Source organism: Fopius arisanus, unplaced genomic scaffold (genome assembly GCF_000806365.1).
Source record: "Fopius arisanus strain USDA-PBARC FA_bdor unplaced genomic scaffold, ASM80636v1 scaffold00002, whole genome shotgun sequence".
NCBI classification, from domain to species: Eukaryota; Metazoa; Arthropoda; class Insecta; order Hymenoptera; family Braconidae; genus Fopius; species Fopius arisanus.
In genome coordinates this window covers 1,922,317-1,943,174 of record NW_011887741.1, presented here as the reverse complement: position 1 = coordinate 1,943,174, position 20,858 = coordinate 1,922,317, and the positions used below count along the sequence as shown (strand labels likewise).

The 20,858-nt window shown below is 38.0% G+C and overlaps 7 protein-coding genes across 9 annotated transcripts; 4 read left to right on the top strand and 3 right to left on the bottom strand.

The window, feature by feature from the left end:
* The first annotated feature begins 924 nt into the window (after positions 1–924).
* LOC105267858 (5-hydroxytryptamine receptor 1D-like) lies at positions 925–1,557 on the top strand. Its single transcript, XM_011306993.1, has 2 exons — positions 925–1,011; positions 1,084–1,557. The coding sequence occupies exons 1-2, from the start codon at positions 925–927 to the stop codon at positions 1,555–1,557; spliced, it is 561 nt and encodes a 186-aa protein (XP_011305295.1).
* Positions 1,558–1,592: 35 nt separating this feature from the next.
* LOC105266944 (uncharacterized) lies at positions 1,593–3,691 on the bottom strand. Its single transcript, XM_011305462.1, has 2 exons — positions 3,504–3,691; positions 1,593–3,348 (listed from the first exon to the last, which is right to left on the bottom strand). The coding sequence occupies exon 2, from the start codon at positions 3,291–3,293 to the stop codon at positions 1,698–1,700; it is 1,596 nt and encodes a 531-aa protein (XP_011303764.1). The 5' UTR covers positions 3,294–3,348; positions 3,504–3,691; the 3' UTR covers positions 1,593–1,697.
* A 70-nt stretch (positions 3,692–3,761) lies between these two features.
* Positions 3,762–6,126, top strand: Fntb (Farnesyl transferase beta subunit). The gene is made up of 6 exons (XM_011305421.1): positions 3,762–4,006; positions 4,100–4,219; positions 4,300–4,538; positions 4,879–5,179; positions 5,378–5,619; positions 5,759–6,126. The coding sequence occupies exons 1-6, from the start codon at positions 3,890–3,892 to the stop codon at positions 5,946–5,948; spliced, it is 1,209 nt and encodes a 402-aa protein (XP_011303723.1). The 5' UTR covers positions 3,762–3,889; the 3' UTR covers positions 5,949–6,126.
* An 896-nt stretch (positions 6,127–7,022) lies between these two features.
* LOC105266924 (mitochondrial import inner membrane translocase subunit Tim16-like) lies at positions 7,023–7,825 on the top strand. Its single transcript, XM_011305435.1, has one exon. It carries the CDS (start codon positions 7,260–7,262, stop codon positions 7,647–7,649), a length of 390 nt encoding a protein of 129 aa, XP_011303737.1. The 5' UTR covers positions 7,023–7,259; the 3' UTR covers positions 7,650–7,825.
* A 547-nt stretch (positions 7,826–8,372) lies between these two features.
* Positions 8,373–11,130, bottom strand: Exd2 (Exonuclease 3'-5' domain-containing 2). Its single transcript, XM_011305442.1, has 3 exons — positions 10,638–11,130; positions 10,065–10,506; positions 8,373–9,766 (listed from the first exon to the last, which is right to left on the bottom strand). Exons 1-3 carry the CDS (start codon positions 10,961–10,963, stop codon positions 8,657–8,659), a joined length of 1,878 nt encoding a protein of 625 aa, XP_011303744.1. The 5' UTR covers positions 10,964–11,130; the 3' UTR covers positions 8,373–8,656.
* Positions 11,131–11,751: 621 nt separating this feature from the next.
* Tsp97E (Tetraspanin 97E) lies at positions 11,752–14,814 on the bottom strand. 3 transcript variants are annotated; one of them, XM_011305405.1, is made up of 7 exons: positions 14,491–14,810; positions 14,263–14,406; positions 14,014–14,181; positions 13,833–13,931; positions 13,533–13,658; positions 13,339–13,470; positions 11,752–12,840 (listed from the first exon to the last, which is right to left on the bottom strand). In XM_011305405.1, exons 2-7 carry the CDS (start codon positions 14,320–14,322, stop codon positions 12,742–12,744), a joined length of 684 nt encoding a protein of 227 aa, XP_011303707.1. In that variant the 5' UTR covers positions 14,323–14,406; positions 14,491–14,810; the 3' UTR covers positions 11,752–12,741. The 3 variants fall into 3 exon arrangements, 2 of the variants coding, with proteins under 2 accessions (XP_011303707.1, XP_011303698.1); XR_892203.1 differs by adding an exon at positions 13,009–13,133 and having other exon boundaries at positions 12,748–12,840; positions 14,263–14,814; XM_011305396.1 differs by having other exon boundaries at positions 14,263–14,811.
* Positions 14,815–16,683: 1,869 nt separating this feature from the next.
* Positions 16,684–20,852, top strand: LOC105266893 (facilitated trehalose transporter Tret1). Its single transcript, XM_011305369.1, has 3 exons — positions 16,684–16,904; positions 16,996–17,079; positions 17,840–20,852. Exons 2-3 carry the CDS (start codon positions 17,022–17,024, stop codon positions 19,270–19,272), a joined length of 1,491 nt encoding a protein of 496 aa, XP_011303671.1. The 5' UTR covers positions 16,684–16,904; positions 16,996–17,021; the 3' UTR covers positions 19,273–20,852.
* The last annotated feature ends 6 nt before the right edge of the window (positions 20,853–20,858 follow it).

Here is a 20,858-nt window from a genome sequence, read left to right as displayed (position 1 = left end):
TCGATTCAATCCCGAAGAACTATATCCTTTGCGATGTTGCAAAATTATACTTGAAATTTAAAAAAAACGTACAGTTTTTTATTGATCGTTTGAATATTTCCATTGAAAATTCAATTATTATTCGATATAAAAATGTGACCGCTATAAATTTCATTCAATAAAAATATCGCCTCTCAAAATATTCCACAAAAATATTACAGCTCAAAATATTGATTATTGATTTTCAAGATGAATTAAAAATGAAAAATTCAGTGTGCATTTTCAATTGAAATTAAATTCAAACTTCATTAATTAATTTTTTTCCCTTTATATTTACATTCCCCTTTTTTTAGCCTTTAGCCTCTCCTACTATCCTCTCATTATTCTTGCGGTAATTAAAAATTTAAGAATTGTTAAAAAAAATTAACAGCCTGATAAATAAAAAAAATTGAATCAGCACAAAACCCGGTTAATACACGGATTAATTATTTTCAGCTTGTCTGTGGATTCGTGTTATTGTGGACACTAACATTGATATCAATCGACAGATACAGATGCCTCGCAGTGTCTCCATACAGAAGTGTATTATCGAAATCAAGAGTTTATGTAGCAAGTGCTATAACTTGGGGAATGGGAATTGCATTATTTTTTCCTGTGGCCCTTTGGTTCACAACTCTGGCAAGTTATCACTAAAAATTCAACGAAATCACTCCTATCAATGAATTTTCTATTCCAACCGAGAAATTCTAACGAAAACGAATTCTTTAAAAATCGAAAAGAGTGAATGTAAAATTTGGACAGCCAAATGTTTACAGAATTTTTTCAATTTTTCAGGAATCAATGGATAAAAAAACAATCTGCACGCTGATATTTCCAATAAACCAAGTGGTAGACGTTTCCCTGTGTTTTATCATTCCCACAGTGATATTAGCTTGTTTTCTACCGATGTGTCTCCTAGTCTACCATTACCACAGGATTTTCCAGAGGATAATTGATGCCAGAAGCAGGTGGGCGGTACCATGTGTCTCTCAGGTGATTATTTCCCAGAGAATAAACCAAAAAAATTGATTTCGAAAGGAATGTGAAAAAATTAATTCTGCACAGACAACTGAGATGTCAGGCACTAGAAGAGACTCTGAATTATCAGTAATTGGAAGTATGGGCCTGTCAGCGTGGACAGGTAGAAAATATTCTGGAGCCTCGATAACAGCTCGTGAGGGTCGAACCGGAAGTCTCTCCCAGAGCGAAGAAATCAGACTCCACCGGCACCTAAAAGTCGTGAGAATTCTCCTCCTCAACGTGATTGTCGTCCTGACCATGTGGCTACCAATAACAATAATAATGCTACTGATATACGTGGACGGTCACAGACCAACAGAGGACACCGACTTCTTCCTCAAGTCCCACCACTTCATCTGGTCCCTAATTATTGCGCAACTCAATACAGTTGTCAATCCCCTACTCTACGGTGCATTTTCCGAGAATTTCCGCTCGTGTTTTGCTAAATTATGGCAGAGAAGACCGAGAATATACACATGTACTAGTCCCCTGTCGATAAACAGCGCAAGACCTCCGTAAAAAATAAAATAACCGACAAAATAAATACAATAATGTACATAAAATTATTTTTATAGCCAACCAAACGTATAAACTGGAAGAAATCTGTGACAAAATCCTCTCACAGAAAAATATAACAAGCATCAGTCCCTCAAATTTCATCAATCCTTCCTAATACTCTTCTTAATATATCTCAACTTAACATCATCAAGACATTTCTTCTTCATCAAACTCCTGAGAGTCTCCAGTTTAGCTGTGAATAAATTTTCCCTATCTATGCTAGACTGACAGGAGCTCTCCTCTGTTCTGCTCGTGTCCAGAACATTATTCATGATACACCACAGCTGTCTCTTGCACTGGGTAGCCACGAGATCAATTCTCAAATCGAATATCTCGATATCCCTCAGGTGTCTGATATCCAGAGGAACCTCCAGAGTCGTCACTCGATCACAAACAAACTTCGAAGCAAAGAGCCTCAGCCTGTCAACTCTCACATTAACAAAAACCTGACTGTCCTGGGGGAGACCCTCGAGCCTGACCTGGAGAAAATCCCTACCACCAGCCCTCATGATCCTCACAGCCGGTGAAATCTGAATCTTCTGCTTATGAGCATAAGCATTTATCCTCTCTAACTTATTCTGCCCCGCAGCAATTGCCTTGTTCACCTGTTCCAATTCTCTCGCCCTCTCGCATATCCTGTCCACGATGATATTCGTGTTCCTGATCATCTCCTCTTTGAGAGTACAGAACTCTCTCCTCTCGTTCTCTTCCATTCCAATGATGTGAAATTCCGTGAGTTCACAACCGTTCGATAGCACCAGAAGCCCCTCACCCCGAATCTTTACAGAATTTATTATTTTTTCTTTAAACGCCAACACAACGTCAACTTTTTCGTTTCCACTCAGCCCAGAGGAATCAATTTTCAATTTTCTGTGGTAAATATTGTTCCCATTGGTGTAAAAACTGGAGATATGATCCTGAGAAAAATTTGAGATATGAAGAGCTAGGGCTACGATCTCTCCATCATACTGCAGCTTCTGCGAGACCACCAGCTCCTCGTTCTTGTCTGGTAACAGTAGTACCAGATAATTATTTGTAATCAATCCAACGCCAAAGCTTCTCTTGTCTCTCCTAATTGCTACGATATCAGTGATAAAATTGGTGTCGACGTGAACAATCTCAGCCTGTTCTCCTGTCAATTTGTACAGTTTCCTTCCAGTGGAGATCAAGCAGAATTTATGACAGCTGTCTGGATTATCGTAAAGTATCTGTCTCAAGTCATAAACGACGACTCCATCCCTGTTTCGATAATTAACGTCACGGAATAATTGCAGAAGTGGTTTACAATTTTTCGTGAATTTGTCAGCGAGATAGAGCGAATCCGTCGTGGGTTTCAGCACCTGGTGCACCTCGCAGCCGAGGCCTATCCCAGTTTTACTGAGGACAGCAAATGTCAGCTTATCTGAAAGCTTGAAGATCCCTGTTGGTTCACAGACGATGAATACTCGTCCTGAGTAACTGCAAATCGTTCTGATAGGCTTTGGAGTGACTAGTATCTTCGATACAAAATGCCCTGTCTCAATTGTCTCGGTGTTATCGTTACACCTGAAGGCTGACTGATAACAAAATATCAGGAGTTGATCCTCGTGCCAGATGAAACCAGTCTCGGTTCCGTAAAAATCCAGGACTTCCAAGTGCGTTCCACGGAATTCTTTACAAATTTCTCTTGACAATTGTTTTTTGAGAATTTTACTCATTGATTACCGGACCCCGATGAGTCATGCTCTTGGATGTGAGGGTGGCTGGTGGTTTCTATCGAGGAAGAAATGCAGCGATGAGTCAAGGCGTCCAGAGAAAATTAAAAATCGTTTCAATGGACACGTAAAGATGAGATTGTTTTAGCAGAAAACTTCGAAAATAAAAACGAACAAGAGAATTATAACCTCAGAGAGATGAATAATACGAACCAGATGACAATGCCGCCTTCAAAAAGCTCTCAACAATTTTCCAAATCGATCATTCCATCAATCTCAAAACTCGCGATGAAACGTAAAAATATAAAAAATTCCTTTCTGCATAAATAATCGACATATTCGTGTGTTGACGAGCAACAGATGGGGGCCCTTTAAACCCAGTTAAATCGTTATGATAATAATTCAAAGACTATTGATAAAATCGGGGTCTGCAGTACCTGAGGATGACAGAAATCTGCTCTACCAATTTTCTCCATGCATAAAAATGGATAAACTGGAGAGAACCTGCGAGACCCAGTGAAAAAACAAATAATTTCATTGGTTATCCCTGAGATTTTCGTGGATTTGAGGACTTGGGGTGCATCGAGGTGTTCCAGAAAATGTGGAAAACTGAATTCTACGATGCTGAGGAGGAGGAATCGGTGAGAGTCTATTCAAAACTCCAAGAGGCAGCCCACGACAATGAAGGTGTTGAAACAGTGACATCAAGGGAACAGGTATTATCAAAAAAAAATAATAATGATTCACTCTGGACAGCTCAATCCACTGGATTCATCGAATAATTGATTGTTGATTTTTTTTTCCTCCAGGAGAAGGTGGAGGAGAATATCCTTAAACTGTACAATCTGAAGCGAGAGCCCTTGCTGACGAAAAATCGACACATTGGATTTTTAAAGAGATCGCTGATCAATATGTCAGCAGCTTATGAAGTTAGTAGTCAGGGCTCGTGAATTAAGAGGTTTATGAATTTATTTTTATCAGCGAAATGAAATTTTTGACTGGATTTTAGTGCTTGGACAGCAGTAGACCCTGGTTATGCTACTGGAGTCTGCATGCCCTGCAGATTCTGGGGGAGAGACTGGAGGACGACGAGTACCACAAGATTGTTCAATTTTTATCAAAATGCCGGGATCTAGAGGGAGGTTTTGGCGGTGGCCCTGGACAATATCCTCACTTGGCATCTACTTATGCTGCTGTATCAGCACTTTGTATCGTTGAAACTCGAGAAGCCTACGAGGCGATTGATCGGTCAGTCTGCTAATCCGATAAACCTCTTCCTCATTCTCATGCTCATTCAGAATATTCGATATTAAGTCAACGAGAAATGTCTCTCGATTGAAATTCATCTAATCCCAGTGAAATAAGAACTAATTATCAATTTATTTCAATAACTCTCAATTTACCACGGAAACGACAAAGAATTTTTTTCTAGATAATTTAATTCCCGAGAAAAAAGCTCTCGTGATATTTTCCTCGAAAATTGATAGTTTCTTAGATAAATTGAAAGAAAGATGAAAGAATAGAAAAAAATGAATTGAAAAAAGAAACTGCAAGTTTACTGATTTTTTTGCTTGACTTTTTTCAACAGAGAATCGCTGTACAGATTCCTGAAGTCTGTAAAATGTGAAGACGGTAGTTTCAGTATGCACAGAGACGGCGAGGTCGACATAAGAGGTGTTTACTGTGCAATAGCAGTGGCTAAACTCGCGAATATTTACACCCAATCTCTCTTCGAAAATACAGATCAGTGGATAGCACGATGTCAAACATGGGAGGGTGGTTTTGGGGGATGTCCAGGGATGGAAGCCCACGGAGGATACACGTACTGTGGTTTAGCATCTCTCGTACTTATGGGGAAAACACACATGTGCCATCTCCCCTCGCTCTTGGTACACGACTTTACTAATTACACCCAAACATATCGCAATATACCTCGAAATTTACCGGAGATAGCGAAAATTTTGTTGTACCTTTTTTGTAGGTCTTACGTTTCTCCACAAAAAAGATTCTACAAAAAATTCTTCTATCTCCCTCAATTTCGGAGATATGCCTCACGAAACCCGAGACTAATTAAATTTTCTGTGCAGCGATGGCTAGTCAATAAACAAATGAAGCTGGAGGGCGGCTTCCAAGGAAGGACCAATAAATTAGTCGACGGTTGCTATTCCTTCTGGCAAGGTGCCTCATTCCCCCTGATCCATGCAATCCTCTCCAATGAGGCTAATCTACCAAATACCAATTACTGGCTGTTTGATCAAGCAGCTTTACAAGAGTACTTACTCATCTGCTGTCAGCATCCCTATGGCGGACTCTTGGACAAGCCCGAAAAGTAAATTGCTTCAACTCCTTCCACTAATCACACAATAATCACACACTAATCACACACTAATCACACACTAATCACACACTAATCACACTTTAATCACACACCAATCACTTAATTAATCTCTTAATTAATATATTTGCAGAAATCGTGACATCTACCACACATGTTACGGTTTGAGCGGCCTCTCCATAGCCCAGAATTCCCCAACACCTCTGATCGTCGGCCGAAAGCACCAAAACTCAGTGGAAATAATCCATCCACTTTACAACCTAGTGCTCTCCTCCGTGGCAAATGCCCTGGGATACTTCAACAAATTACCACTGCCCGATTGATCCCCAAACTGTCCATCATCATCTAGAAAATCCCGAGGAAGGACCAACCGATGTTCGAGCGATACTCAAAAGTTTCATAAATTTTTTATAACTCAATAAAGTCACTGTTAGATAAATGTTGATATTCTGTTGACTCATGTGGTCACTAAATATAATAATTGAAATGTTGAGCGCTTCACTTCACTCTGAATAACTGAAATAATTTCGCTAGTCTCTCGGAAGTAAACAACTTTTTTCCCGCCCACAACTCCCCAATCGATGTTTTGACTCACTTTTCCTAAAATCCCATTGTTATGTTTTCTCCATTCGCGTTCAGACAATGAAGCATCGTAAAGACTGGAATAATATTTTCTAATAAGTGGTGAAGAGTGATTTTTGGCGAGTGGTATAATCCCAGATGCCAAACAGAACTTTCTGCATAATTTGTGGACAATTATTTTATTCAGAATGTGCGGGGAAGTAACTTTTCGGAAAATTGTGATGAAAAATATAATTTCGGGTATTTTCGAATGGTGAATGGTGAATGGTGAATATTTCCAACTGTAAGGAGAAAAAGCAAGTCGATGAAGGCATCCATGGTCGACACTCAAGGTAAATAAGAAATATTGAAGTAATTATGAACAATTAATTGATAAAAAGAAAAAATTGAGGCTAATGACGAAATAAATGTGAAAATACTTTTCGACTTCAAAACGGATTTTTACGATTTTCTGGTCTTTTTTGACGGATTGTTTCCGTCGATTGATCATCTCAATCGTTTATGAGATTTTGTTTATGAATAATTAATAATAATAAACGTTATGTTTGTGTTTCAGGCCATGGCGTAAGGTAGGTCGTTCGAAAGATGAAAACAAGGTTTCTCATCCAACGCCGGTGAATACAAATTTTTCAATATCCAATTATTTATTAATCTTTTAAATATTTTATTCAATAATTTTATTTGAATCCGCGACCGTTAAATTTCTTCTGCTAAAGCGAAGACCGCGCACTCTGTTTTCCGGTTTTCTTTTCCCGCGATTTTTATAAATTATCTGAGATAACGCATTATCTGCGACCTCAAGTGCTGAATCCGTGAAGTCCTCAAGTCTCCCAAAGCCGGAATGTCTATTTCCTCTCTCCTCTCTGTATTTGAAAAATTATGGAACACCCTAACCCCAAAATTCACCGAAAAATGAGCAAGTGGCGAATTGAGTGATAATCGTGAGGATAAAAAAAAACTAAAAATCAAGAGTTACAAAAAACCTGGACATCGGTTACGAGTAAATCAATCAGTGAACAGACGAATTGAGTTGGGGATACGTTATCCAGGTTATGGCAAAGTACATTGCCCAAATAATAGTGCTGGGCACTCAAGTTGTGGGTAGAGCATTTGCACGAGCATTGCGTCAGGAAATAGCAGCAAGCCAGGAAGCAGCTAAAAGAGCTGGTGGTGGTGCCCAAGGGGTGAAGAGAGCAGCAGCCAATGCCAAGACTGGACTGTCCCTGGAGGAGGCCCTCAGAATTCTCAACGCGGAGAAGCCAGACCAGAAGGAGCTCATCGAGAAGAATTACAAGTACCTCATGGAGGCCAATGACAGGGCCAAGGGTGGATCCTTCTATCTCCAGTCTAAAATCGTCAGGGCCAAGGAGAGAATTGACGACGAGCTAGAACATAGTCATAAAACAACGGACGAACAGCCCCTTAAACCCGAGACGAAATGATCTATAGTTTTTTTAGTCTGAAAATCTTGTACATATTATTTACTCTTGATAGGAGATCATTGGGAGAATTCATGTCCTACCTGATGATTCGTCAGGTCTCAGGGAAATTAGGGAGTATGTAATTAAAAGGTTGAATAAAAAATACAATAGCTGTGTTGTATTTACGTTTATCAGTCGCTTTTGCGTTATTTTAAAGAATTTATCACGTATTATGTACATGAATTTATAATTTCAGATTTATAAAATCAAATTTACATAATTACTGATACTTATTACTAGTAATATCTTTTCAAATGAAGATTCCCGGGCAGGAGGACTCGCTGGTAAACGCGTTCTCCTGACTCCTATGGGAAATTTCTGTTAAATTCTCTATTATTAATTTACCAAATCCAAATTTCGGGGGATCGTGAGGTATTAATTCAATCTTCGGGGAAATAAGCGAATTCTTGTTTTACGTATCAAATTTATCAGTCGCTTTTACGTTTTTAGATTTTTTTAAATATTACGTACATAACTTTATAATTTCACAGATTTATAAATTCAAATTTACATAATCACTACTTATTAATTATATTATTTCAAATGAAGATTCAAAGGCATGAGGACTCGCTGGTAAACGGGTTCCACATATTCCTTAAAATTTCAAATACTTTCGCAATAATTTGCCAAAATCCGAAGCTCATGAAGTATTTAATTCAATCGTTGAATAAATAAGCGAATAGGTGTTTTACACATCGAATTTATCAGTCGCTCTTAAATTTTCTCGATCTATTATTTACATAATTTTATACTTTCACAAATTTATAAATTTAAATTCACCTAATTACCAACTAATTATCATTACTCTTTAAATATTATTCTTAATGAAGATTGAAAGAGAAAGAGGCCTCGCTGGCAAACGATCCTCCGCGATATAAATCTAGAATTCATTCTAATACAATTAGAAAATCTGTTCCTCACTCACAAATAAATTAACAAAAAAAAAAAAAGAAATGAAATTCCACAATTCACCTGGTGAGACCAGCAACTTTGGCATCCTGTGGCTCGATTCTATTCTGTGTCTGTCTGATCTCCAGTCTCTCTTGATTATGACGTACAGACCACAGTTTTGGTAAAAACTTTGGTCTCATGTTCGTGAGAAAGTGTTCCCTCCACATTCTCTCGAGGGTGACGAGTCCACTCTGGGAGTTGGTAAAATACTCGACAACTTTGAGTCCATGTGGAATAACTTTGGGTTGCACAGGGGACGAAGAGATTGGCCCCGTGACCTCAAAAGTCTCATTGATAGGTCTTTGATCCTGGGGAATGGGAGAATCTGCTGACGTGTACTCCCTGACACGATTCTCGAGTTCTTTTCTCCGCTGAGGTGGTAGAGGTGATGATTGATCCCTGAGGGCCTTGACAGCAGACATAAGTCGTCTCTGATGATGATCGTTTTTCGTTGGTGGCAGTGATCTGGACAGGGGAGCGTCACATACGGATGACAGATGTCTCCTCAGATCTAAGTCGTGTCGATTGCTGATCTCGTGGCACGTGGGGCATAGAAGTAGAACGTCGTGTGACTGGTGGGCCTTCATCACGAGGGGAAAGTACTTTCTGTACTCCCTGGGGACAACATTCTTCTTTATGAATTTGTCCTGGGCACCGCACACCACGCACTGATTTACTTTGACCTGCGTGTAGTACTGACCAACTTGACCTAGTGCTCTGCCCGATGGCTCGAAATTCAGTCTCACTGTGAGGGGTGCATCATTAACTGTGACACCTAGGCCCTTCGTCACGTACCACTCGGCCTTTTTTCGGTCGCATGTACACAGGGTCTCACCGTCTGGTGCTTGGAGGTAGCAATTGTGATAGAGGGGCTCTTTCCTCGTGGGAATGCTGCTGATCTTCTGGGGATTCGGCAGTGGAGAATTCTTGTTCTTCGTGAGGTTGTTGTTGTTGTTGGCCTCTGGGGTTGACGGTTCCGGGGACCCGCGATATTTTATATCCACCACCTCAGGGGAGACCTCGTGGATGTAAGGAGGGGCTTGGTTATACCGGCGGTGATAGAGACTCTTTATGAAGAGCAGAAAATTACGGAAGATCGAACGCTTTCGTTTTACTGTTCTTTGCATCTGGAAAATTTTTTTAATTCATTTTATTTCAATAAGTCACACGAAATTATTCTAGTTTGAATAATTTAAATTGAATTTTCGGGTTTTTTCGGTTTGCTGGTTTTTATGTCTGGGAAATTGTTACAATTTTATTTATTTACTCAAAAATTAAATAATTTTATGGAGGACTAGTTCTTCATTCATCTTACAATCTGGTAATCATTTTAATCGATCATTTTAATTCCAGTTTGGTGAATTGAAATAGAATTAAAATGGAGTCTTGACTGATTTTAATCATCATATTTTATTTTTGCTTTACCTCTCGATAAATGAGAACAGACGCGACCGCATCATAAGCAGCATAAGATATTTGCTCCTCAGTCAAGTCATCGGCATCCCAATTACCGCATCTCACTTCGATAATTTTCTCTAATTCAGTCCCCAGATACTGCATGCACAGTGCAGCTAGACTCTTTCTACTGGGTATACCGAGGTCATCGGCCAGTGTTCGAAGATCAACAGTTCCAAATACTCGGCATCCATAATCATTCGTTAGCTTTCTTCCATCCTCAAATGGAGCAACCCCAACTTTCAATATACAGTCGTTTGACAGTAATTCCTTCAGCTTAGCAGGAACATATCCTATTTTTCCAAGTCTGAATAAAGCACAGACTCCATTATAAGTGGCCAGTTGTAGAAGAGATACTCGGCCCTCGTTCACCCATTCGCAATCGAAACCGAGAACACCGTGGCATAAATTTCTGAAATAAATATTGAATTGTAGGAGACATTGGTTTTGCATTCACAACAGAATTATTTGTCCTTCGAGATGGATTAATTTTAATCAAAACAAACGATTTAGTAGTGAAAATATTTCGGGGTAATAAATTACCTTCGAATACGTTGTACAGCGTAGTCGCATTTCTCTGGTGAATCTGCCAATATAATTTTACTGAGTGGAAGAATACATTTCTTTTGATTTTTCAAGTCCTCATCCTCTGGGGGACTGGTTATACTATGACAGAGGCTTTTTACACTCCGGAGAACATTCTCTCGGTATTTTGACGCGAGATAGAGAAGTCCCGCGGTTACACACACGAAAATCATGTTTAATAATTTAATCAAAATTAAATAAATATGGAAGACGGATAAACAAAACGATAGACTAAGTACGTTCAAAAGCACGCGGATTGCTTTTAAAATGGAATATCTACACATTAGAGTGGGTTTAATAAATAAATTGTTGATTGACGAAGAGTAGTTTTTTTGGGGATTAATTAAAAGTTCAAGGTTAAATTATTATATGGGAAGATTACACATTTTGAAACTACATTGGGGGATGAGTGACTCGAGATGTCCGGGAATGGACGAACGCGGTGAGGAAACAGATGCGACTGAGACGAGTTCATCGGCGACACCGGTTTTTACCTGGTGCAAGACATTACCGCTCGTCGGTGCCAATTGGCGGGTTTTTTTTGAAAATTTTGAATTTTTTTGTTAGGAATTTATTGGGGGGGTCTGCCCCCTTTTAGCGAAAATTGTTTTTTTTTATTCTCTGACAAATTGTCGATGGGATTGAAAAAATACAGTTTTTACTGTATTTTATTGTTATTTAATAACTCCCAAAATATCATGGTTGTGCAATAATTTTTTAGCGCTTTTCCGGACTTTTCCAAAAATTTATAAAATTTTCGAAGGCTTGGAAAATTATTGCGCTTATGAAAGTTTTTTAAAATTAATTTTTCCGGAATAAAGTCTTGCGTCAGAAAAATCAGGAAAAGAATTTTCCACGGGATCCTCCGTGAGCGAGTTTGCAGAAAAATGGAATTGAAAATTTGAAAATAAATATGATCGAGGGGCTACATCGGAAAATTTGGTTTTAAACTCCTCATGAGGACCTCCACCAATAATTATTCACTTCGTGTATTAAATGCCCTCTCGAAAATATTTTATTGAAAATTTTCAAATAATTCGGGAAAGGATTGATACGAATCAAGACAATTCGATTCTGCTCATATGTTTTTTTATTATCATAGTTTATTGCATAAACTCGAAGCAAGTTTGTAACATTCAACACAATGAACAGAACATCATGTTGAAATGCCGCGTCTACATCTACATTTGACATCATAGTATAACAGTACGATAATGCGCGATGAAGGAAGAATTGAAAATAATCGTAAACGTATATTAATTGACCACACCAATTGATTAGTCTGGATGAACCGATACACCCAAACTTAATCAATGCATTAAAAAATCAGGCGTTAAAAATCATATACAAATTTTAATAATAATAAACAAATGTTTACGTAAAATCTCGAGAATCCTCGAAGGCAAGGCGCTTCGAGGTTTATACTCTTTTGTCCTCACGGCCTAAAACTATTATCTGTGGCTGACTAGAGCACATTATATGACTATTATTACCTTCCAAAAAATTTACACGTTCGAAATATTGAAAATTAATGTCCACGGTTTACAAAAATTACGTATGGCTCCTATAAAGGACTCATGAACAGCCCTGACCCTTTCTAAAATATTTACACCTCGGAATTCTTGAAAAATCCTTCATTAGAAGATAAAATCGTCTCATGTATTCAAAAATTCGTCATTTAAATTCAGTAGCGAAGTGGTAAAATAATTAATCAACTCTATAATTTTCCTTAATTACCGGTCAGTTCGAAAAAAATTCGCCCCTCGCAACTGATGCAATTCCCAACAAAAAAAAAGCTTCTGCGATATTTTTTTTAGATGTTCTTTCGATAAATTACTCATCATATTTTACCACTTCGCGGCTGAAATTCATTTTGAAGTAGTCAAGACTGTCCATTTACCCCAGTCCTCTAGTTCCTCCCGATAAAATTGAAAAAAAATCTGCCTAAATCATCTTGATCTCCTTAACTTCTATAATACATTAACTTATGTATGTTCCAGAATTTTGATTAGTATTTTTGGATTTCCATTTGATCGATTGATGAATTCCAAATTCTCGTCAATCAGTAAACATAATTGAGTCTCGGGAACAAAGATCTCGTAGCTTTCTCGTCAGGATCCAATTGATTCCGATAGCGTCTTGCCAGAAATGCAGCAATCACCTGCATTAAATTTCCCCCCGAATAAACAGAAAAAAATGCCAATTAAATCGGATTTTGAGGTTCAATCGAGTGACAAACATGCATTTGTTATTTTAACGATAACTTGTACGGTAACGAGTACTTGTATGAGATTTAATGATATTTCTAGACATAAACCGTCCCACCCACCATCTAGTTAGCGTGTCGTGCAAGATGACAGGGGTCATGGAGATATTAGACTAGAGAAAAGCACTAGGATTAGCTCTTGGATCTTTCTGGTTCCTGTAGCGCACCGTCAACCACACCCCAACAAACTGCAAATTTAGAATGACATTTTTCTCGCCATGTATTTTTTGATCGTTAATTAGTATTCACAAACATAAATAACAAGAATACATAAATACCAAACCAAACATTATTATCGGATACCAATAATTATGAATGACGGAAAGGACAGATTAATATTCCAAAGGAAGACAGACTGATTATCCATGAGATAACGAGTCATTCATGAATTACCTCAGTAAAACTGAAGAAAAGGCCGATGCCTCCGCAGAGTTTAAATGCATAATCAATTGTTGACTGGAGTTTCTCCATGCAGGGCTTGCAGGAACAGTCTGGATCGATGCTGGGGCCTGGACAGCAGATTTTCTGCACAATGATATTAGAGAATTATTCGAGAATCTTTCCAGTATTTTTAATGATAAACGTACGTTAACGACTTCACAGGAGGGTCTGCTCATGGCAGGATCATCAAGTGGCAATGAATCATTGAATCCACAGCAGGTGAAGGTGGTCTGCACCTGCTCCTTGATATGAGGACTAACGCGTTTCCATCCCTGAATAAATTCCCCAAGATATTAATGTAATATTCAATTTTATCTGACCTATGGAACAATAATTGTTTATCTTTTTAGGTTAAAAAGATAAAATTTAAAAACAAAAGTCGAGATTCGATAGATAATCCACCCGGGCCTTAAATTGAAATGATATATTGTATTCAAATAAATCACCTGCTCAGCCAATTCCTCCTGCTGCTTAGTATTCACAGCAAGACATGCACAAGCGATGCTGAACTGCACGAGGAACAGCAGAAAGAGGATGAGCATGTACTATCAACCGAGATTGTCAAGAAAAAAAAATCTACCACATAGACAAGACCCCGCAATTATGTTTTCCATTTAAAAAGGATACGAAGAAGAGCAGCACTTGATGATGCTTGACAGCACCGATGAGTCCCAATATCGATATGAGAATAAGAATAACTCCACAAGCGAGAATTCCCCCAATAATTGGTAGATTGGTGACGAGGGCTGAGGCCCTTCCATAGACAGCAACTCCAATCAGGATGAAAGCAACGACCTGTAACCACCAACAATCATCAACAACAGTGTCAACCATCGATAATAAATCAATGATAAATTTATAACTAAATGGACTCACGATGTAGAGAATATTTAATGCTGTCAGAGCATTTTTGGAGCACGTGAAACTTCCACACATCTTATCAACTGTCTATAATCAAGAGCCTAATGAATCTTTCTTCTTATTGATTCATCAAGTCGTAGAATCATTCGTCAAACACCACTGGAAGCACAATTGAATTATCAATTGTATGATTATTGATTCATTTATTTAAAAACAATTGATACAAATAGATAATTGTCGTACACTTTGTCCCAGGGAGTTTCAACATGGAGGCAAATGGTGCCCGACCTTTTGGTGGTGTACTACTCATCCAAGTGCCTCAGCTGGCAATATCTCTTTCTCTCTCTGGTTTCCTCAGATTGTGGTGTAGGTGGGGGTCTGGGATCGATATCTCTCTTCATCATTTCACATGGTGGTAGCTGGTGCTGGCAATTGATCTAATTTATGATGAAATTCTAGTCTGATTTTTTCTTCTCGTTTATTTTTTTTCAGTCATTATTTCGATTGAGACGCAGTTGATGTTATTCTCTCGGTTTAGGTTTTTTATATTTATGGAATATCGGAGCGGAAGGCGCGAGAGGTCTTATCACATCTGTTTGCACAGTTTCAATGAATTTATGATGGGGTTGGTGTGTACTGTCTGACAGGCGCCACCGACCGAATTATCTGGCGATTTTTGGGGCATTAGTCTCGGATTTTGTCGAGAAATCGAGATGTTGGATTTTATGGGAAGTCTCTTCGTTAATTTACGTGAATATCAGTTTTATTATCTGATGTTATTCAATTGAGTTCGGGGGGGATATCGCATGATCACAATTCCGGTATTTATAGAATACTATCGGGTGGTAATTATCCTACATCCTACGACGATGGGAAACTGCAAATTTTCCATTCTCGATATGATAAAAAATAGGCTACTCCATCTGGATAAAAATTCTGGAGTAATTGGTGTTGTTCTGTCATTATTCATAATTTATTCTGTCAGAATAAATATTTTGACCCTCTAATTTGAAAAATCATCGAAAAATGAAAATATTTTAACAGGCGCAATTTCACGTATTTATAGATTTTCATATCAGGGATTTAAATTATACTCTGCAGTGAGAAACTCCAAACTTTCCACGGGAGAACGAGAAAGACAAATCGTGAAAATTCCAGAACAAATGTTTAATCGCATCTGCATATTCTGATGACTGGTGATGACTTTTGATAATAAATCATTACAATTGCGCATTGTGAAATTATTCGGTGGTAATCATCAATAAATAAATAAATTGAATAAGATTCAAGTCACAAAATAAACAAGTGGTCGATCTGTAGTTTTAAAAAAATGATTTTTATCGCGGAAACGTCTGACACTGAAATCATAATATTTAGACAGATGAATTACTGATGGAATTTCTAATAATTACCGCTCATTTATCCCGCGAAATTCGTGTTCTATCTTAACTTGAAATATTTACTCAGGAGAATTTCATGTCACCCCAACTGTAGATCTCATAAATTGAGAGAAACATTTAGCAAAATGTAGATCTAATTGTTCACCACGAAAAATGGTTGTTTTTATTGAATTAGATTTAAAATACTCAGAAATATTTTTACTCAGTAATTACTGGATTAATTCAATCTTATAAATATATCGTAAAAATAAATTGATGTACTCTTAATGACATATTTATCCAGAATCGAAACAGAAGAATGAATTATTCAATTCCATTGTATTATTTTTTTGAGACTATTGAAGAGTTGAAAAATATTTTTCTAATCTTCATATGCAAAAAAAAATTAGTTGAGATTACCAAATATATTTATAAATTCAATGCACCCTCAGTCATATCTTAACGAATACTAATTTCAAATTTGAATTCTTGCAAAACGTTTTGAACAAGTAAAGTTATAATCGCGCTCCAAGATTTCAATTATTCGTCTTAAACAAATCTACTCAATTAAATATTTAGCACGGGCAATTATTACGTATTTGCGACTAATCATCCATTAAATTTATTCCTATAAAACAGTTGTCCCATAAAATAAAAAAAATCTTTCCTCAGTGTACCGCTGAAACTCCAGTAGTCAAATATTAAAAAATGATAAGTGCATATTTTTTCGAGTCGAATTTTCCCCGAATATCTCGGAATCGAAGGAGCATAGCGAATTTTCTACATAAACATTTTTTATAGAAAAAGATGAGAGCTACAAAAAAGGTCTCTATGAAAATATCATGATCTGCCTTCAATTTGTAGAAATCGGCGAAATAATTCTCCTCCCAGTTTACCACCGAACGACAAATTTCTGACAATCGCTCTTTCATTTATTTATGCAGCGAAATACGCAGAGAGCATACTTGAAGAGTTTACTGACAAGAATTTCATGTTACCCCAACAGTAGGTCTTGTAGTTGTCTGATTTAATCGGGGTCTTATCGTGGCATACGTAATAAGTCACTAGGGGAGACAAATATGACAGAAGAATAGAGACAGAAAGCAGCCGATAAACGAGTTCAAACGATTGAGTATAAAATGAAGAGGTACCAGCTACACTGACTTTTAATAAGAATCATCTACTGACTCGTTCTCTGGTCGATCGTTTTATCGATCGTATATCGATCTTCGTGCTAGCCTAGTGTCTTGATCCATCGAAAAAACTCTCTTCGTTATTGTAAGTTCTTCATCGGTATTGTCTTCGTTTTTCGTTGTACTTGACGCTAAGTTTGATGTTTATCTTTTTGTTTTTTCTATCTTCAATTTAGTCTTATGGTTTGAAGAAAACGATTGAATGGAGGTACATAACAAAGACACGAAGCAGTGGCCGCAGTATCTCGCAGCTATCACTGGTGAGCGTTTAATCCCCGATTAATGCAAATCCTTGGGGCACTTTGTATTCATGTCTGGAATTCTATTTTTTAATCATCCAATTTTTCCAATTGAATTACGTAAGGGAATTTTTCCACTCGGTCGGTTTATTTCTCTGCAATTCTTCTTTTTCGGTGAATTTTTTGTGGATTTTTTCAGTCGATTCTCGATTTACGGACGCGAAACGATTTTAGAGTATGGGAAAATTTGACTTTGTAAATTATGTTTTTTTATATTTTTATATTTTAGCAAGTCCAAAAATTTCACGGGTTGAAATTTTTTTATATCTGAAAGTTTCTTTCAATTTCTTTTTTTTTCATGAAATTTTTATGACATTTTTCTCTTCAATTGTCAATTCACGGATTCAAAATGTTTTGAAAATTTGGAGGAATCGCAGATTTCAAAAATAATATTTTTTAATTCCAATTACACTTTCCAAAAATATTTTTTTTTAATTCTACAACTTCGAAAAATTCCAATAAATAAATAGTTTCTATCCAAAATTTAAAAAATAGCAAAAATCCCGCATTTCAAAAATGATATTTTCAAATTCCTCAATTTCTCAAAACTCTAGCCATTAAATTCGATCCACACCGGAATTGACTCCGAATTTCCACCAAAATAATTCCAAAATGACAGAATTGTCCCAAAAAACTGCTTTCCAAAGCCAAACCCAATGATTACAAAAATGCCGAAGCCATGGGTAATTCCTCTGACGAAAGCCCCGCGAAAAAATTTCAGCGACAATATCCCTGGCAATAACGGGATCTCACATCGGTTGGACATCGCCGAGTCTGCCATACCTGAAGTCAAACACCTCATCAATTCCCCTGAGCTCAGACGACGCCTCCTGGATCGCGTCATTCTACCTGCTGGGTACAATACCAGGTAGTCTGCTGGCGGCCTTGATCGTGGACCGTTACGGTCGTAAAACAAGTCTCCTCCTCTCAGGTCTGCCACTGCTAGCAGGTTGGGTGCTGATAATAATAGCATGGAACCCATACGTCCTCTACGCCTCAAGATTCATAAGCGGTGTAGGCCAGGGTGTCGTCTACGTGGTGTGCCCGATGTACATAGGAGAAATAGCGGACAAAAACATCCGAGGTACCCTAGGCTCCTTCATCAAGCTGATGGTGACATCAGGTGAGCTTTACGCTCACGCAATCGGTCCCTTCGTACCCTACGATTACCTCGCCTACTCCTGCGCCATCATTCCCCTCCTATTCTTCATAACTTTCGCATTCATGCCAGAATCACCGTACTACCTGATGATGAAGAACGATCGTTCAGGTGCAGCCAGGAATCTACAGCTGCTCAAGCAATACGACTGTCGCAATCTCCAACCTGGTGAAACCCACGAAGTTCTCGAAGAGGATCTAGATCAGATAGCTAAAACAGTCATCAATGATATGACCAACAGGGGCCACTTCTGGGATCTATTCGATACGAAGGGCAATCGTAAGGCCGTTATCATCAGCTTTGGCCTTCAGATTGTCCTCCAGTTCTCTGGATTGGCGGCTATTGAGTCGTACACTCAGGAGATCATCGGTGAGAGTGACTCTGGCCTGTCACCTGGCATTGTTGTTATCATTCTGAGTGTTGTACAGCTGATGGCTGGCATTGGAGCTGCTGTACTCGTTGACAGACTTGGCAGGCGACCTCTTCTACTCATCACCACATTTTTCTCCGGTGTGTCACTCACTGTTGCGGGCATTTTTTACTTCCTCAAGTTCTATTTGGGGATGGAGAAGGAGCTCAGGGATATTGGATGGGCCCTTGATGTATCCGTCATCTCCTACGAGCTGAGTGTTGCACTTGGTCTGAGTCCATTGTCCTACATGATGCTTGGTGAATTGTTTCCGACAAATGTCAAAGGTATTGCCGTTTCACTCGCTTCCCTCTGGGCATCACTTCTCGCTTTTATTGTCTCCAAGATGCATCAGGTTATCACCGATAATTGGGGGATTTATACTTCACTCGGGGGATTTGCCGCTTCTTGCTTTGTTGGGATTATTTTTATACTCTTCTGGGTACCCGAGACCAAGGGCAAGTCTCTGTTTGAGATACAGGAGGAGCTCAACTGCTCCAAGGCTGAGAGGAATAAGAGGAGGGAAAAGGCTGCCAATATCGACGAGGGAGTTTTCAGTGAAATGCACGTCAGCAGTGTATTCTGAGGTTTTCGAAAATTAATTATTCACTGAGAAAAAAATTTTCATTTGCCAATATTTTTTTTCGGACGACAAAATATATTTGGCATTAGTATATATTGTAGGAGTATTTATACAGTGATTGACAGATTTACCGGTGGGAAATAGTATATTGAGCATCAAGGGCGGAAAGTTAGTCTTTCCCCATCCGAGATGCGCATGCTATTCATTAACATTTCTGCAAAGAAAATTTCGGGTTTTTCTGTCTGAAACGCGAGTGGAAAGTGAATTTTTCGCCCTAGGGTGGAAAGTAAATACTTTTCGCCCTAGAGTGGAAAATGAATACTTTTCGCCCTACCCTACCATAATATCCGTCGAAAAAAATACATTTGACAAAAGACATATTTTTTTTCCAGTGAATTCTCTAATTCGGGTGTTGCGTGGGATTTTTTCTTTTTTTTTTTTAGAGGTGATTACTCGAGGTAGCGGAGGAATTCCGACATTTTTCGATTTTATAATTTTTTTTTAATTTTAATTTTTCGTATTCTCAAGGAGAAATTGCACGAAATACCCATTTATGACGACCAGGCTTTTCATGAGGTTAATTATTATTCCCACCATTTTAGTAATCAAGATAATGAGCAAAGTACCGATAATGGAGGATCGCCGAAGGACTGGTTTTCAGGGTGTTCCGCTCCCTTTTACCCAAAATTACCGGTTTTTTGAGTTTTTTAAAATAAATTGGTGGACGCGGAAAATATACCGTTTTCGGGTTTTATTATTTTCGATCGACTCGCAAAATGTGATGATCGTGCAATAATTGTCCTGCGTTTTTCTGAACTTTTCAATGATTCATAAAACTTTGGGAAAAGCGCAGGAAAATTATTGCACAATCATCCAATTTTGGGAGTTATAAAATAATGTCAAAATACAAAAACGGTGGATTTTTCTGGATCGTCCCGATCAAAAATTTATCGGGAAACTCAAAGAATCGTTAATTGTCGCTAAAAGGGAGCCGAAAATTTTTAATTCTGTTATGAAATAGTAGAATACGACAATGAATTTTTTTCGAGGCCAGTTTTTAGCAAATATCTCGGCACCGAAGGAAAACAACGATTTTTTCATAGAAACCTTTTTCATAGCTCTCATCTTTTGCTATAAAATATGTTCCTACGAAAAATCGGTATGTTCCGTCAATCGCGAGATATCGTCTAGAAACCGGTCTCATAAAAGTTTTATTTATCCTAGATTACCACTTCGCTCCTGAAATCAAGAATAGACGGTGTTTTTTTCTGCGTACGTACGTACTATTTATCAATTCATTGATAACCGCTCAATTGTCGTATCTCATGCATTTCTAGATAAATCCCAAAAAATTCAGCAGTCGAATGTTAAAAAATCTATCAACTTCGACTACTAGCCACTTTTTCAGAAAAATCTCGGAATCTACAGCAGATAGCCAAATTGTCATAATAACTTTATTTAAAGGTCTCAATACACTCTGCAAAAAAGGTTATTACAACAATTGTGGTATCTCCTCACGATTCCGAGATATTGATAACTTGAGTAATGAAGTCGATTTATGCTGTTTTACTGCGCCAGCATTGAATTGT